Below are 16898 nucleotides of genomic sequence, written 5' to 3' on the forward strand. Positions count from 1 at the left end.
AGAGAGAGTGAAGACAAGAGAAGTTACAGAGAGGAGATTTCCAAGGACGACTCCAACTTCCTAATGGAGTCTCCAGAAGCTGGAGACTGGTACACCAGTGAACAAAAGGGCAACAGGTACAACAGCTCCCTCTGGGGAGAAAAGACATGCCAGTGGTCAAGGGTAGCAGTAAAATAAGCAACCAGGTTAATCATTAACATATCATATCCAGCTATCATCCATAGTCTACGAAAATATCAACCTAGTCTTCACCTTTAAGCGGGGGCTTAAAGGTGAAATAAAGGTTCGTGGGCTTGTATATATTGCTGAAATATAGAGGATGCACAGGCTGTAAAATGTGCAAACTATTGAGGGGCCCGATTTCAAACACAGCTTTATATTGGTATTAGAGTCCTCCCAGTTTTTCCAAGACAGCTAATGGGGTCCTGCATCATAGTACATTATGGAATCAGATGGTAAAGAAAAGAAGCTTTTATTGTAGTTTTGCAGCGTTCAGCATGTGCCCGTGACAATTTTTCAATATCTATTATACTTTCTATACTCACTTGTTCACACTACCCAAATCTGTGGTCACACTATTCAATATCAGAGGAGACACAAAAAGTAAAAAAACAAATCGCTTTTGTCTTATTTCTAGAACGACAAAGTGCTGAAAATGTAACTATTGCAACACTTTCTCCATATGCCGCCAGACAGCATCAAAAGACTATTTTTAGTTTTTATTGGTAAATCATCAACTTTTATTTGAAAGTAAAACAAATGACAGACGTTTCAGCCCCTTGGCGCACCATCGTGCGGGCAGGACAGCAAAGCCAGGCAGCCTGATGAATGCCCAGCCAAGGCAAGCTGGAGGAAAGTAAAAGACACTCCTCCTCAAACGGGCCCGTCAGCTTTCAAAGAAGCAGCCATTATTGAGTGCTCATCAAGCAGGAGCAGAGGCCCATCCATTCCCCCGGTGAAGAGGAGCAAACGGCAGGCCACAATGCCGCTACGGTAGGAGGGAGGCGGAGGACTACAGAGATGAGCCCTGGCCCAGTGGTGTTTCCGAGCGGAGTCAAGCCGTACGTCCCAGGCACATTCAATTCCCAGCCCAACTGTCACTGCTGGCACTCAATTCAGCCCCTTCAAGCACATAATCTGTGCTCGTATGGCTGTTAAACACCACACACTCTGGTCCTTCACTCATCCTGTGCCACAGTATTGTTGTGTCTGCCGTCTATCTTTCAATTATTGAGCCATTATTTCTCAGCATATGGTATCTTGATCAGCAACAAGGCAACTTAAGGACAATAGATTCCTTGCACATTTAGAAACTCATCATTTTTTGCACCAACGGTGAAGGAGAGTATTACTAGATACATATGTGAAAACTGTTTTGGAGCATGGTATAACCACCACTATCATTTGCTCATTGCTTCCTGCAGCGAGGACCTGTGTGCAGTGCTATCACTGAGAACAGGTGAGAGAACTGACTGAGATTCTTGCATGTTGGATAGAATCACTGCATTAATCTCAGTGAACACAGTGGGGTCTAAGGTGGCAGCGTGCCATGCCGGAGATTCCCACTTACAGCCATCTCTCCTGATGACAGAGCGATAATGTTACATGGGTCCAGGTGAGCAAAAAATGGCAGTCTGCTTGATGCTCAGCCGGCTGCTTTAATTGGCTAAAACAAAGTAATTTGAGATCGGTATGGGGGGCATGAGGGGGTAAATGATGGGACAGAAGGTCATTGCTTTCTTTTACTCTGCTGTGTGCCATCCACCAACACTCCCAGCATGTTCTACGGTTATTATTGAGATCTATTATACACTAGCCTTTCACCATCTGCTTTGCACACTGAGAACCTGTGCTGCACACCTTGTTATTGAATTAAAAAAAAAAATAAGAAAAAGTGCTTTGCTTCATTGTATGTCTGTTTGAGGATGTAGACGCATACTTTGATTTACTAGGATCATACGACACTCAGATGTTACTGATGGTAGGTAAATTATAACAAATGACGTAAAAGCATCAAAAGATCTTTTAAAGCGCAAAGAGCAGAGCATTTGGGTTTTTTTCTTCAAATGTCCTTGTTTTGCATATGGTACAGTCAGACAAGGCAAAAAAATCTAGCATGATGCCAGTATTCTTTAAATTCTTTTTAGAATTTTTTTCAGTTAAATGAGTCTATAAAAGGTCAGAATTTCTGGAAGACCCTGAAATCAAAAAAGTGACAGAAACGATGGTTCACAACAAACGCACATTTTTCCAATATACTATATAACCATGTGCACGGACAGCATTTCATTAACACTTTTGTATGTGTGTATGTGTGCATTCAGGCATGTGCAAGTCACTGAGCATGCTTTCAAGCATTTGTGCGTTGAGATACATGATGCACCTGTGTAAAACAAATGACCCCCATGCCTGTGTGGGTTTCTCCCAGGTGTGCCTGATGCATGGATCATGTGCTTGGGGGCCAAACTGGCTCAATCGTCCTGGGATTGTCTCTGAATGTGGCCCCGAATTTGCATTGAGTGAAGGAACGGTTCACCTCCTCAGTACAGCCTTCAACACATCCGAGTTGCCGGGAAGGAGTGTGCTAGACCAACCCCCTGCAGGCAGAATCAGGTGTTATCTGTCTGACTGGGGACGCCACCATCAATCTCTCCTGTCCACTTTCCTTTGCCCAGAATCAAATCAGCACAGGGTAATACATCTGTGCTGATGACATGCAGACAAGATAAGCAACTGAGTGTGCCATGTTTGCCTGATGTGTACAAAAAGAAACTATATGCAACGGGTTTAGCCTTTCCACTAGCTAAGGGTGTTTTGAAAGAAAATGATCCTGAAAGTAACAAAATATCTTTGCTCAACAAAAACATCATGTCCGAGTGCAATATTTATCTTTTTAGACTGATAGCAGGCTAGAGATGTAGCTGAAATTGGCTGACCTCAAAAACGTAAATAAATAAAATACCAGTCAGGGCCTCTTACAAATTTATTTGCCATTATTCAACATGTATTACTCTTGTCCCCATCCCATCCCACTTTCTTTTTACTGTACATGCTACCACTTAACAAAAACAATATTTCTTTCAACTGCTGCATTAACAGTACCGGGCTGTAGTGCACCTTTAAAGGCCAATGACTCAAAATGAGCCAACACTTAATGGTCTTTATGTTCACATTTGCCCTGAAAAGATCTGAATAGGTAAGCTGATGACAGGTTTTCTTCACTGGAGACTGTCCAGAAAAACATTATGGAATCTAAAGCATTAATTCATTTTTTTTAACACTTGAACGTTTTCTATAATTAATATGTAATGATATAGATAGACAAATCCTTTTATCTCCTTGTATTTGAACTTTTTTCTAACATCAATCACAAGTCTGTTTCACTTCCCTGGCTCATTCAAAATTCAACAGTTATGCTTTTAACTGATTCAAATAGACATAAAAACACTACTCCACTCGCTGCTCTTTTTCGTGGTTACCTCTAAGATGAAGAATTGATCTGAAGATTTCAACAATTACTTTTACAAGCTCAGCGAGATCTGGCCCAGAGCTACATCACAGACCTTAAAGCCCCCTGTGAGCTAGCCTGCAGCCTCAGATTCTCCTTCTGGCTGGTGCAAATGTTTCTGTACTTAAGACTAAATGACCAGACAACTACAATTTAGGGTTTAACCATATGAAGGACCTGCTTGAGCCTCTTAGACAAGCTAAAGCATAGCATAATTTTTTTAATCACTTTATTATTCTGATATCCAAGTTTTTCTAAGATGTTTTAGTCAAAATGTTGCTCAACAGTAGACACTAAAAGCTCAGAAGGAAAATAAAAGTCCACTTTTTTGTAATTAATCTGTACAACAAAGCTTATTATGTCTTGGACCACTAGGCGGCAGGGAGTTTAAAAAGCAACACAGCATGTGGAGGAACAAAATAATGATTTAAAAAATGCAGAGGAGAGCAGGAGGTGGAGAAGGAGGTGAAAAACCAGTGAAAAACTGTTGACACCTGGTCTGTAGGATAATCTGATCTGTGTACGATGGCTCCGAGTTTGAAAGGCACTTTGTCCAATTAGAACTGTGCTGCAAATTTCCACCTGCCCCTGACAGAGATGAAGTGGCTCTTTCAGAAGACACTGTGGCACTGAGCCAGCAAAGAGAGCCCAAACACTGCAAGTGGAGCAAGCAGAAATTAATGAGCATCAAAAGTCACACTTGTTTAACACAAGATGACATCGAATGAATATTCCCTCAGTTAAATGGTTTAACACTATATTTCAATCACACAAACAAACTTACAGCCTTGAAAAAGGCTCAGTGAAAATATTTACCGTTAAAAAAAAGTTACGTGAATAATAAATCCAATGTTGTTTATTAAAAATAATTTGAAAGCCACAAGAGTTATTATGCAGGAAGAAAATCTAGTTCTTGATAAGTTCAGTGTACAAGGAACATCTGCACCTAATGCCACTATCAACATCAACCGAAGATCTCCATCGTCCTATTTCTGTATGCCTATTTCTGTCTGTCACATAAAAATAGGCTTTTAACAACCCAGCATGGCGTTAATTATTGCCTCTTAAGCACTGCATTAGTAAAATAAAGCTGCAAATATTGATTGATCAGACATGATATTTGTCAGTGAATGAGAGCAGGATTCGTGTACCATACGTGGTGAAAAGTGACTGTCTTTCAATCACTGTCAGAAATCAGCACAGCAGCAGCATCTCTGCATTGATTGAGCCCCATCGTGCCACACTCTGTCTTAGTACGCCTCCTAAAGCAATCAATCCACAGACACACGCAAGAACCAAATATTCATTAGTGACTTATTCATATTCAAAAGCGGCCTTTTAAAGTAACAAAAGAGCAGACTTGTCTTGACAGGCACATTACAATCACTTTATGACAAACTGTGTGAGGCATGCACAATTGTGATCATCTTCTATTATTTTATGGGTAAAGAGTTGTGTTCACCATTGTCTGCTAGATAAGGAAATCTGTGTGAACAACTAGATAATTTAACAAAGATTACAGTGTTACAGTTCACCAGAAACAGACTAAATGCTGCAATAAAAAACAAATATAAAGGGCCTGTTCAATTTGACAAATATTCTACAGTCTACTTTTCTTAATATGAATGTAAAAATATCTGTTAGGGCAACACACTTACGAGTATGAAATGTTGCAGTAAGACCAAGCTAATTGTTTCACAGAGAGTGATTCGACGTGATTAACACTTATGGGTATTGTTTAACTACCCCAGCCCATTGGCCCTCTGTAACTCTGTTTAAAAAAAAAGAGATATGGGCTGCAATGTTAATAATTAGTTGGTTCTGCGCTCAAAAAAATTATGTCCAACCTCACCAGATTTTAATCAAAGGCTGAAAATAGTAGCTGATTGTAATCGGCACTCAGAAGTCACCAGGGGTGTTTGAAGAGCCCGTCAAGCCTGAGAGTGGAGCTAATTCGATTAAGTGGCAGCAGTACCTGGAGGGGACGGATCTGTATCTCTCCCTATTTTATTTATGAGATTAAGTCCCGCTTGTTATTCCAATATAAATAATCAAGCCAATAGAAATGACACTGATTTTCAAGTTGTTTTATCTGCCATGTCTCCAAAAGTTTTTTGTTTATTTCAGATGATAAACTTTGTTAAGTAATATTTCAAAACTATTGGTGTAACAAAAGTGCCAAGGATGTGGTACACATGCTTTGCCTTCCTCACCTCATGTGCCACTGCCAAGAGAAAATCTTTCATGCTCCTGCAAGTCTGTTTTTTATTGCAATTTGTCAAATTTGAAGATGAATTTGAGGGAATAAAAGAGTACATAGCTACACATATGGGTAGAAAAGGCAGAGATGGATAAGAGTAGATAAATTACATTATTATTCCTCTAATCAAAGGAAAAGGCACGTAGATCCTTTTGTTTTGTTACTGATATTCAGCTATGCCAGATAGACTACAAGATGCAACAGATATTTATTTTCATGTTCATCTTAGTCTGATGTCATGTTCCACCACTCAACAGTCCATAAAACAGGGCTGATGAGAGAAGCTCTTAAGATGTGCTGTTTGAATAACATGCTTTAGATTTTACAACACTACATCCTCCTCTTTTAAAGCATGTTTGCTCACATAAAAAGATGGTAGAACAGCCAAAGCCGGGAGATGATTCTGACTTTTCCCTCATGCTTCACTGCCACATATCAGTGCTCTTCACACTGCACAAAGCAGCAAAGGTAAATAAATATATATACTTATTTATTTACGTTCATATGACTTGATGCATGTGACATGAAGCAGCTCGAATGTATGTGTCCAGTGTCATTTTGTTCAAAGGGAAAAGGATGATGTTTGAAAGATCCTGCTGGTCGAAGTTCCGGACTGAGAGCTAGAATTTTCAGGGCTTACCTACCTGCTTGAGAGCTTTGCACCCTCTGCACTGATGGAGTTGTGAAAGCCTTGGCCCTAGATGTGACATAAGAATTCCTCTCAGTTATTCTTTAGACCCCTCTCACCACCTCTTTCCCTCTAGGCCTCTTCTAAAGGGCCTATTTCATATCAGAGAGCACAGAGCAGCACTGAGCCAAGCAGCAGTACTTGGGTCACAGTGTACCACATTAAATTTAGACTCCTTTAATGCCCTCCAATAATGCATCTGGAGTATTTCCGGTCATTACTATTCAGACTTTTCTATCTAAGATACAACTTCTGTAAATGGGCCATAGATCTGAGCTATCATTCACCACTGGAGACTTCACATCAAATCTGGTTTCTGTCACTAGTTGAAACTTCCTCGCCAGCCCCAGTTAGACCACTGGTGACTCAAACTCCAAAATAAATTGCCCCACAAGGATAAAACTTTCATATTTTTGTCTAGGTTAAGTTTGACATTTCTAAACTTTGAAAATTAATATAGTCTAAGGCTTGTGTGGGATAAACTAACAAGTTAACCAAAAATAAGAGCCACCAGAACATTCAAAGAATCCATTGTTGTCCAACTGTTATAGCAGAGGTATTTATTTCGGTTTCTGTCCTGTTTACTTTGAGCTTGGTACAATTCAGTTTTGTAGTATACCTGTACCAGTTAACAACCTTTGCAAAATTTGCACTGCATGCATGGGCTCTTAACAAATGTGGGGTTTTTTTGTATCATATTGAGTTGCCACAGAACACGAATGATGGCTACATATCTGCCCAAACGTATGTATGTGTAGTTACAAACACAAGCTACGGAATCCTTGCAAAGAACCAGCAACATACTATCAGTCTAACTGTCAGAGGCAGGGGATGACCAACAGCACATCTATAAAGCAGTTTCCTACTGTACCATAAAATCTACAGGAGTCCGTTCATGCAGCTTCCTTCATACCTAACAGAGTGCTCCGCTCTACCCCATCACATATTATGGCATGATTTGGAAACTCTTCACATAACAGATGTGCAAGATGAAATGCTGCAGTGAAAAAATAAAGATTAAATCTTCAAACCCTGCTAGTGCCTCCTAGAAGGCTCCATTACTAAACCAAACTAAACCGAACAGGTTAGCACTAAAAGTGGTAAATGGTCTGCACTTACATAGCAGTTTTGTTTTACCTTTCTGGTACCCAAAGCAAATTACATTGCTTCTCATTCGCCCATTCACACTCACCATCACACTGCTTTGCAGCTGGGAGTTCACTGGGAGTTCAGTGCTTTGCTCAAGGACACTTCAACGTGTGACAGGAGGAGTCCGGAATCAAACCAACAACCTGTGATTGGTGGACAAGTGCACTACCTCCTGAGCCACAGGCCCTCCTAAACCTGTCGCATTTAGGGCTCTGCTGGTTAAACACAAAAAAGGCCAACGGTATTTAAGTATCGAGGTCCCATAAAATGCCTTTATGAGTGTCCTTTTTTGCTGATGTTTGACATGTTTCCTTTTGACACAAAATTAAATGTTAAGACAGGATTTAAAATCAGGAAGGGACTTCAAATTAAACATTATGAATTTTAAGTAAATCAAAGCCCTTTAAATTGCAACATAAATATTAGAGGAGATGGAAATCCAGTTTCTATAGAGTCAGAAATTACGTTCTATTGGCCAGCAGTGTATATGCGCCAGGAAAGATCACTAAATAATTTAAAACTTAAACTATCATACCATTACAGAAAAGATTGCATAATTAGATATATTTCATACAAAGCTGGTAAAACTACCCATAGAGGAAAACAAGGTGAGAAAAAGAATTCTTCATTAAACTGGATTTTACATGACCTTACAAATACTGTAAGTGTGACAGTTTGAGCCAAAAATACTATTTCATCAAGTTATAGATTTTATTTATTATTGTTCACTGAGAGCAAAGTTGAAACAACTTCCCACCTGATGTGGCAACTCCTCAGACAGCATTTATTTACCGACTAATGCTGATGTTATGTTGACAATCATAACATCATCAAGCACATAATTTGGAGATGAATGCACTGCCGCTCCAAATTAAACTAACCTTTGAGGTTCTAAATTTTTTTTTTCCATAAGCAGTGGTCCCTACGTGTAAACTAAGGCCAGATGCCAATAGCTCGGTCTAGTTAGAAATCCTGCTGATATTTCAAACCTGACTGAGGTTTTATATCGTTGAGATGAAGAGAATCTAACGTGAACAGATCAAATAAAGTACAGTGAATTTAAGTAGGCAAACATTCAACAGTGTTAACTGTCTGACAGGTACTAAGAAGAGTTCATAATATTATCACTTCACCCACATTTATACATTGAAAATGCAGGACTGAAACTCAATATTAGGCTATAGGCAGCCAGCCGGAAAAAAAGAGAGAAACCTAATGGAGTTCCTCTCCCGGATCTGTCCGAGCTGAAGGCTCAGCTCTAAGCCTATACCTGTATCTTCCTGCTCTCCGGCGGACAGGCAACCCTAATTCATTGAATTTGAGAATGCCACAGCCTCAATAATGTCGCTGTCCACTCGAGCGGCATGCAAGCCCCATGCCAACTCCCGGCTTTCTGAGATTTTGTGTAAAACCTTTTTACAAAGCCTCTGCATCCGTGCACCTCATCTGTCTTGTGTCAACAACAGCTAAATAAATGCTGCTACTCTATCTGAGAGCATCTTATTTGAGATTATATAAAAGTATGGTTATGTGTTCATTAAGAGAAGTATTATATTATATAATATTTTAATTATCCACATTTAGTGCAGGTCAGGTGAGATTTGTTTCTTCATATGAAACCAGCCCCTTTATTTCTGTCTTTAAAGAAAATGGTAAAAGAAAAATTAACAGGACAATCTAGAATAACACAGTATGATAGGACATAACAGGATGACACTTGAATTTTATTATGAAAACAATCTATACTCACTGAGGCAAACTACTAAACAAGAAACCTCCCCCTCTTTCTGCCTAATGAAGGAAAGTGATGCTCAGATGATTCAATATAAATGGCAATAAGAAGCGACCATGCAGCATAAAGAGATACACATAGTGGTCTGTGTCACTCAGGAACGTCTACCATAGTTTGGACACTCAAACAAATCCAGGATCCAGGATACTGGATCTCTTATCAGATCTGCAGCTTCCCAGCGCAAATGTGAGGTTTCAAGCCTCTGCAGAAACAATCACCTTACATAACCAAGCCATTAATATTGATTATTTCCAAATCTGCAAACAGAAGGATCTTGCTATATGAAAATAACACTATTTCTTTTTTTCAGTAATGATATCCACAACCCTCCAAGGCCTGTTCTCTGACCCACTCAAGTTTTACAGCAGAGCTTCTGCTGAAGTAAGCCTTTTCTGCTTAAAAGGTATTAGCACTCAGGGTTAAAACAGTAAACGCTCTGCATGCAGGATAAGAAATGTGCATCCTCGAAAAGTCTAATATAGCTGGTGTAAAGAAAACAGCGCTTGAGAAAGTGTCTACCGCCTTTCAGATGCTGCTTCCTATGACTAGCCCCAAAAGCGAGATTCTGAGCATAAAACTGTAATCTTAAAAACGTCTTACAAGTCTGTAATTCTACCATGAACTATAAATGTTTTTTTTATTGTTCTATTTTTTTTTTAATAATCCTGCACTAAACTGTGCTAACACAGTAAATGTACTACAGTACTTCTTTAATATAACAAGTGCATGTTTACATGAACCCTTTATTAAAAGAGCAATGATGCCATTTACTAATGGAAGCAAACTTTTCCTTTACTTTACTTTTAAAAAGGGTAATGGGATGTTTTGAGTATCTCCACATTTATAAATAATCTGTTTTGTGAGTCCAGCTCCCATAAGTGTCTTAGGCCAACTGCTGCTGTCTTATAATGCCTTGCAACATTTTCAAGCATGTGGAGCCAGAACAGACTGGCATTGCTGCATGTAGCTGCACATCACAGTTTCAGATTCTGACTTGATGATTATGAAAGATAAGATAATAACCAGTTGCATGTTGTTACCGCAGCCTTTTGAAAACTGAGCATATTCACTGCCTGACAGGATATAATACTGTACACAATTTCACATTTGAACCATACAGTTAAACGTGAGTATAGAACAATTTATGGCTTTAATAATTATTATTTTTTTAAACAAGCTTTTCGAAAGTTGTTGAAAGTTTTCTTTGAGCCTTCCCCTGCAAATGCTCTAAAACAATTACTCTCAGCAAAAAGGTTAAAACAGTTTAAAGTTTTAGTGCAGGGAAACTCCTTTAGAGCTTCAGAGGTTGTCCCACTGTGTTTTTTTTTTTTTTTCACCCATTCAGCATTACATAACAGACCAAAGGCGTTCTTTTTCCTGTCTTTCTCTTTCCCAGACGCACTTTAATCCTGTGCATAAAAGGGTGGGGTGAATATGGGTCAGCAGGTTAGGAGTGTCTCAAAGTCAGACTTGTGAAAAAAGAAATCAATCCACGAAGCCTTACAACTACCTGTCTTCGCCCCGCTATTACATAAGTGCTCAGGCTGTGCCAACACACAAAGTCGCACAGTTCTCCGTCGCTGGTATGCGAATATGCGCTAAACTGCAGTGATTACTTTTAATTAAACCACTGTGGCGATCACCGGGAGTGGGTGAGCTCCTGTATAAAGTGAGAAGATCTGCGATGATGATTTGTGCTCTCAGTTGCGCGCCTCTGTTTATGGCTAAACCTGTTACATAACCAGCTTACATTCCACATTCACCATATCAGACTCTAAATATACCCTTGCGCACAGAAAGAGCCCGCACACAAGAACCGCCGTGCAATTATTTCATTGCCACATCTCACGTCCTCAGCCTCACCGTCATGTATACATCAACTCTAGTCGTTAAGAATGAGCAAAGAAATCACTATTTCTTTGAACTCGGATGAGCCCAGTTAGCCTGTACTCGAGACAGCCGAGAGGGGGTGTGGTTAAATACTGTCTGTACTGTACAACATGGACGGGACGTGGTGGATAAATCATGCCTAAAATGAACTACAGCTCAGCAGCAATGCACGCAGACTTTTGACGGGCTTTTTTTTTTTTTTTTTGACAGTACATAGGCCTTTGTAGTTTTGATTGTGTGATCAGCGAGAGGTTTAGTTGAAAACGCCGTGCAGCGGCTTCATGTTTGCAACAGTGTTTGCGAGCTGGCGCTAAACAAATTCCAGCTGCTGGGGCGTCTTTTTGCACACAGGAATAGCCTAAATGTGTTAGCTGAAGGTTGTGAAAAATCCAGCCAGACGGCGCTGTGTGCAGGATCAGGAATAGGGGGGGACAAGTCCCTTTACAAAGGAGAACGGGACTGATCGATACACTAGCCCACAGTTTCCAAAAGTTCACTTTTGACACTTTGACAATGTTGCGTTTGAGCGGACGGTCCGGCCTGTTGTGAGGAAAAGCTGCTGGTCAGTTTGAAGTTGGCTGGGTAATTGATTTATCTTGCAGTCAGAGTAAATGTGACATCTGTGACCGTATCACCCCCCTATGATTTGAGCTGTCAGTGGAGCCTGAACACGAGCAGCACACAACGAAGCGAGAAATACAAACGAATGGCCAAAAGCCGTGGTGGTACCAAATAACGAGCCGTGTCCCCGTGGTTGGCTGAATTTAGACAGTGAGCAGTTATTTGTGGGGGAAGCGATTTAATTCATTTTGAAGTTTCATCTAATAATTCCTCGATCGGCGTTTATTTTTCACACAGCCAAAGGCGAAACGCGCTCCGCTTACCTCTGTTGGTGCTGGAGCAGGTCTGCCTTCGAACCGGGGCTGGTTGGTCCGCTTTCCGGAGCGTCTCCAGGTTTACCGGGGTTTCCCTGACCGGGGTAACCGGCTCCGAGGCGCTGTTGCCCGGGTCGCTCGCTGGATCTGGAGGGGACTCCATGTTGAATTTAAGATTTACTGTTTAACTACCGCTGATACTTCAAACTAATTCTATACAATCTGCGAGCTCCGAGAGTACGTCTTGCTATCTAATTTAGACTAGAAGTAAGAAATGAGAAATGCGAGTGTGTCTGGAGGTGGGTGTGTAGGTTTGATTGTCCACTAGCAGCGCTAGTGAGAGCTCCAGTCATGCAAACTGAAAAGGGAGAGGTTGTCAATAGCCGAAGAATAGATGTAGGCCTGCTAGTCATCCACGCTGATCGACTCTGCGCACTTCTACGTGGAAATAATTGTCAATGTTGCATTATCTCTAACGTCGTTCATCACTCTTCTTCTACATTTAAGCCCATGTATTGTATTATTTACAACTTGTGATATTGCCACCACCGTGCAGCTGCTGCTGAATTTAAAAAATTGAAAGCTGGCCAACATGGCCAAAACACATCATGACGTGAAATTGCATGAGTGTGTTATCCAAGCTATGTTGTTATACAATCAAACGGAGACGAATGGCTGTAAAAACAGTTAGTTTTTGCATTAAACACAAACTGCACCTCCCCCCCCCCCCCCCCCCCCCCCAGATAAATATGGCCACTTTCATCATCATCATCATCACCACCAATAACATATCAGTTTGCAACTTTTAATACTGAAAAAAAAAATGTTAATCTACTGCAAATGCCTTCCGTGTGGATGCAACTCCTGTGTGCAGCATAGACTCTAGCAGTCTAGAGGTTGCTCCAGACCATAAACAACTTTTCACGTCGAAGAATCCATTATTTTCATCATCATCATCATTCTCATCATCCTCTCCTTCATCATCACCATCTCCACCATCCTGTGGGAGGAGCGGACTGCATTTCTGAGTAGTCTGCTCGAGCTGATGAAAGGACTCTTGCCTTTACTCGCAGAATAACCCGTGCGTCTCCACTCTAGCTGATTAAAGTGACGATTGGCAGCAGTTTGGGGAGACGACGCTTTAAGCAACACCTCGTGTGTGGAGCCGCTATCAAACGTCACTCTGGTAACCGGCATCCGTGCGCCTGCTTGTTGCGCAGCAATTACAAACACCATGCTTTCCGCATGTGATCAGCGGGCAGCTGTGAGGCGGAACCCCGCCTCTTGGAAGCGGTGCACGTGGACTTTGACATGGTCCTGCCCTTACTGTGCACAGCCAGACTGCTGATAGACAAGACAGATAACAATCGCCATGCCAAAAGCCAATGAGCTTTCAAAGTAACGGAAGGATGTAAGCAATAAACACAAATATGTTTCCGTTTATATTTGAAAAATCATTATGTCTTTAGCATTATTGCAAATCACAGTCATGAATTTGGAAACCATGACGCCTGCCAACTCACCTAAACACTTCACTTGGAGTTGAAGTGTTAACAATACACACGTTCAAGGTTTAGTTAGTGTTTGCACCTAACTGTGATAAGGAATAACTGTTTATTATTCTTTATTAATAAAGCACTAAATCCACATAATAACAGTTGTAGTAAATGAATAGTAATATAAAAAAAGTGAGAGTAATTTACTTTGAGTGGAGTTCTGCACCATTAGTGTATTATTACTTTAACAGACTTGATACTATGCAATAAAGCTGTAACAACCACTTGTTTTGTCCTTTGACCTGCTTAGTCTGAGATTTTTTTAGTTGGCTGACAAGGTGACAAAGGATTGTTAGAGTTTTAAGTGGAGCCTTCTTTATTTTCAAGCTGGGTTAACACTTTATTAGTCAAGTGACAGCATTCACATGAAGGTGGAGGAAGTTAAACATGGAATTAAAACACATTGTTACTGATGCAGTGATTTGGGTTTACAAGTCAATTAATTTCAAATTTTCTTGCAAGCATGGGCAGGTGCAAAAATTCAAAACCATGAAGACTGTAAATAGAGAGATTTAATCCATGTGATCATCCCTAATACACAAAATCCCCCCAAATCCAAGTTTGGATTGGTCACAGGGAGGGACTAGAGGGAATCATCTTTTTCATGTTTCCATTGCAGTGCACTCTGCATGTAACTCACCGACAAGAGCACGATATAACTTTAAGAGCTGAGCTGTGCTGAAGGCCAAACTTTTTGATAGAAAGCCAGAAGGTATTTCTCACTGCCAAGTAAAGAGGCCACGTTTCATTGCTTCTACTCAGCTTCAGTTCCTCAAAATTTCCCTGACCTCCTGACCCTGTCAGGTCTTCACTAACATTCCACGCCTGTTGCATGTTCAGCGTCAATGCTGGCCAACGGGAACACGAAAGAGATGTGAGCATGCTCCTAATTGTACCACTTAAACACAAAAATGTTGAAAAGAACACGTCTTACTGGTACAAAAACTGCTTTCATGTACATGCAAGCACATCCTCATTTTGAACTAAATTGTAAACTTTTCACGTCGATCCAAACAGTCCTTATATGCGTGTGTGTACATTTCACACATACAAGGATATTTAGAATATAATGCAACATAAATACACAAACAAAAAACTATGTAAATGCATACTCAGACCAACAAGACAATCTGTGTTTAAACCCAAAGGGATGCAAGGACAAGTTTGATGTCGCCAGTTTAATTTTTGAGTTAAAATGAATTATGCTGCTGTCACATTGTTGAGCAGGGGAAGGATGTGGCGGATGTGAAGCGAGTAGAGTAAGCATGCCTGCCTGTGTTTAAAAATGATTGATTAAGCTGACACCGGCTCTGGGGTGCAACACCGCTCTATTTTTCTCCCTCATTATGTAAGGCTATATTTCAAATCAGGAGTGCACTGGAGGAAGACACCAGAGACACCAGACAGGACACCCTTCAAACAAAAAGTTTATCAGACAACAGCCAAGGAGACTGATGAGTTTCCTCTCTAATCTTGTCGGGGGAATGCTGATAGAAAAGAGAAAAAAAAAATGTACTTGTCAAGACAGGGTGATCTTTTGTCAAAACACAGAAAAAGAACTAATTTTGTCCCAAAATTAGTTTATAACCAAACTGATATTTTGAGAGTTTTTACAGAGAAGATAAGTTTAGCTGTATTTACAAAAGGCAATTATTCAGATTATTGCAAATATTTGGCTCATAATTTCAAACATAATTTCAAAATGCCAATGAGTGTCGTGAATTTATCCTCCTCCTTGTACTTCACTACATATCTATTTAAACAGCAGGAACAAAATACAAGTACTACGGATGACACTTTATTTTCCTTTTCTTCACGCGGACATAGTTACACTTCTTTGTTGCCTTACAAATTGGACATCACAACCCAAGCCCAGCAATCATGCATTTCTTTGCATGATCATGCACTGCAGATTGTGAGAGCATAATGAAAGAGACATATTAATGGCCTTTCACTTATTCATGTGTCGGAAATGAAGAGGCACAGTCACATTCTGAAACGGTTGACAGAATAAAGAGCCAACATTGGGGGAATGATTGTATTTATGATGTCACTCTGACAGATGAAGGTATCAAGAGAGAGGCTGACTGACACATTTCTGACAGTTCAAAGTGTTAAATGATGTGATGTATGGCAACATACTGAAGCACAGGGGCACTTGCTCTTATATATCTTCACTTTAAGAATCAGTGCCCCATGAATGCAGACCTTTGAGGCCGCTGAAAAGATACCGCTTTTATTTTTAGCAAACATACAAACTACTGTATATTGTATACAATGCACATAAAGTAAAGTGAATTAAAGTACAGTCACTTACTAGATTGCTTTATGTTCGTACAATGTCGGAAAATACAGATAAATCTACAGTGTTGCATCAGTCTGACCGTCTGGTCTCTTCCTCGGAAACTGTACTAACAATAGCACCACCTAGCAGTAGCTTGACCACAGTAAATTAGTGTGCACACTCACACTTAGGTATGTATGGAGGTATGTATTTACGAAAAAAATGTCAGCATATCCATAAAAAGGGCAGTATGATAACAATGGAATTCCTCATTTAAATCTATTCTATATTCTGTCGATATTAAATCTTCTTCTATTTTTTTAATATAGCCTTTCTTTTTTTTTAAAAGAAAGAAAAGAAAATTAGACTTAATGGTGCATAGTTATGCTTTCTTCAAAAAATAGTAATGACATTGATATTTACACTGATAAATATTGATAACATGTATGCATTTTATGCAGAAATTTTATTTCAGTATTATTTGCAGGCTGAAGATTAAATAAGCATATATGTTAGGCAACAGATTGTTGATATTTAATTTTTATTAATAGTTTAAGTGTGCTATAGCACCTTGGCAAAAGCATGAAATCAAAATAGCCTGAGTTGTCACAGTGCATTCATTGCTGTTATGTAGTCTATAGTGGACAGATATACCACATATTCAAAAAAGTAAAAAAAAGTCCTACAGCAGTGTAGAAATTAAGATTGGCAGGTTAAGGCGCACTTCTTTCGGTCAGAGCTAGGACTGACTCATGGCGTGTGCATAGAGTTCATATGACTGGGGACCGGAATGATTTTCTCAGTTAAACATCAGGAGGTGAAAAATGGCGTGGTTATTTGTGCCTGACAGAAGTTAAGAGCTTTTCCCTAAGGCCCACTGCCTCCCTGCTGACCGC

General features: G+C 40.0%; 1 protein-coding gene across 2 annotated transcripts in view; it reads right to left on the minus strand.

The window, feature by feature from the left end:
• roraa (RAR-related orphan receptor A, paralog a) overlaps positions 1 to 12498 on the minus strand; it is a 171904-nt gene extending 159406 nt beyond the window's left edge. The window contains exon 1 of one of the 2 annotated variants that reach the window (XM_067500535.1): positions 12172 to 12498. In XM_067500535.1, the coding sequence (XP_067356636.1) occupies positions 12172 to 12325 (154 nt within the window). In that variant the 5' untranslated portion in view covers positions 12326 to 12498. The remainder of the gene's footprint in view (positions 1 to 12171) is intronic. The other variant, XM_067500536.1, reaches the window with a different exon arrangement.
• Positions 12499 to 16898: the final 4400 nt, after the last annotated feature.

This window comes from Channa argus, chromosome 4 (assembly GCF_033026475.1).
Source record: "Channa argus isolate prfri chromosome 4, Channa argus male v1.0, whole genome shotgun sequence".
In the NCBI taxonomy this organism is placed as follows: domain Eukaryota; kingdom Metazoa; phylum Chordata; class Actinopteri; order Anabantiformes; family Channidae; genus Channa; species Channa argus.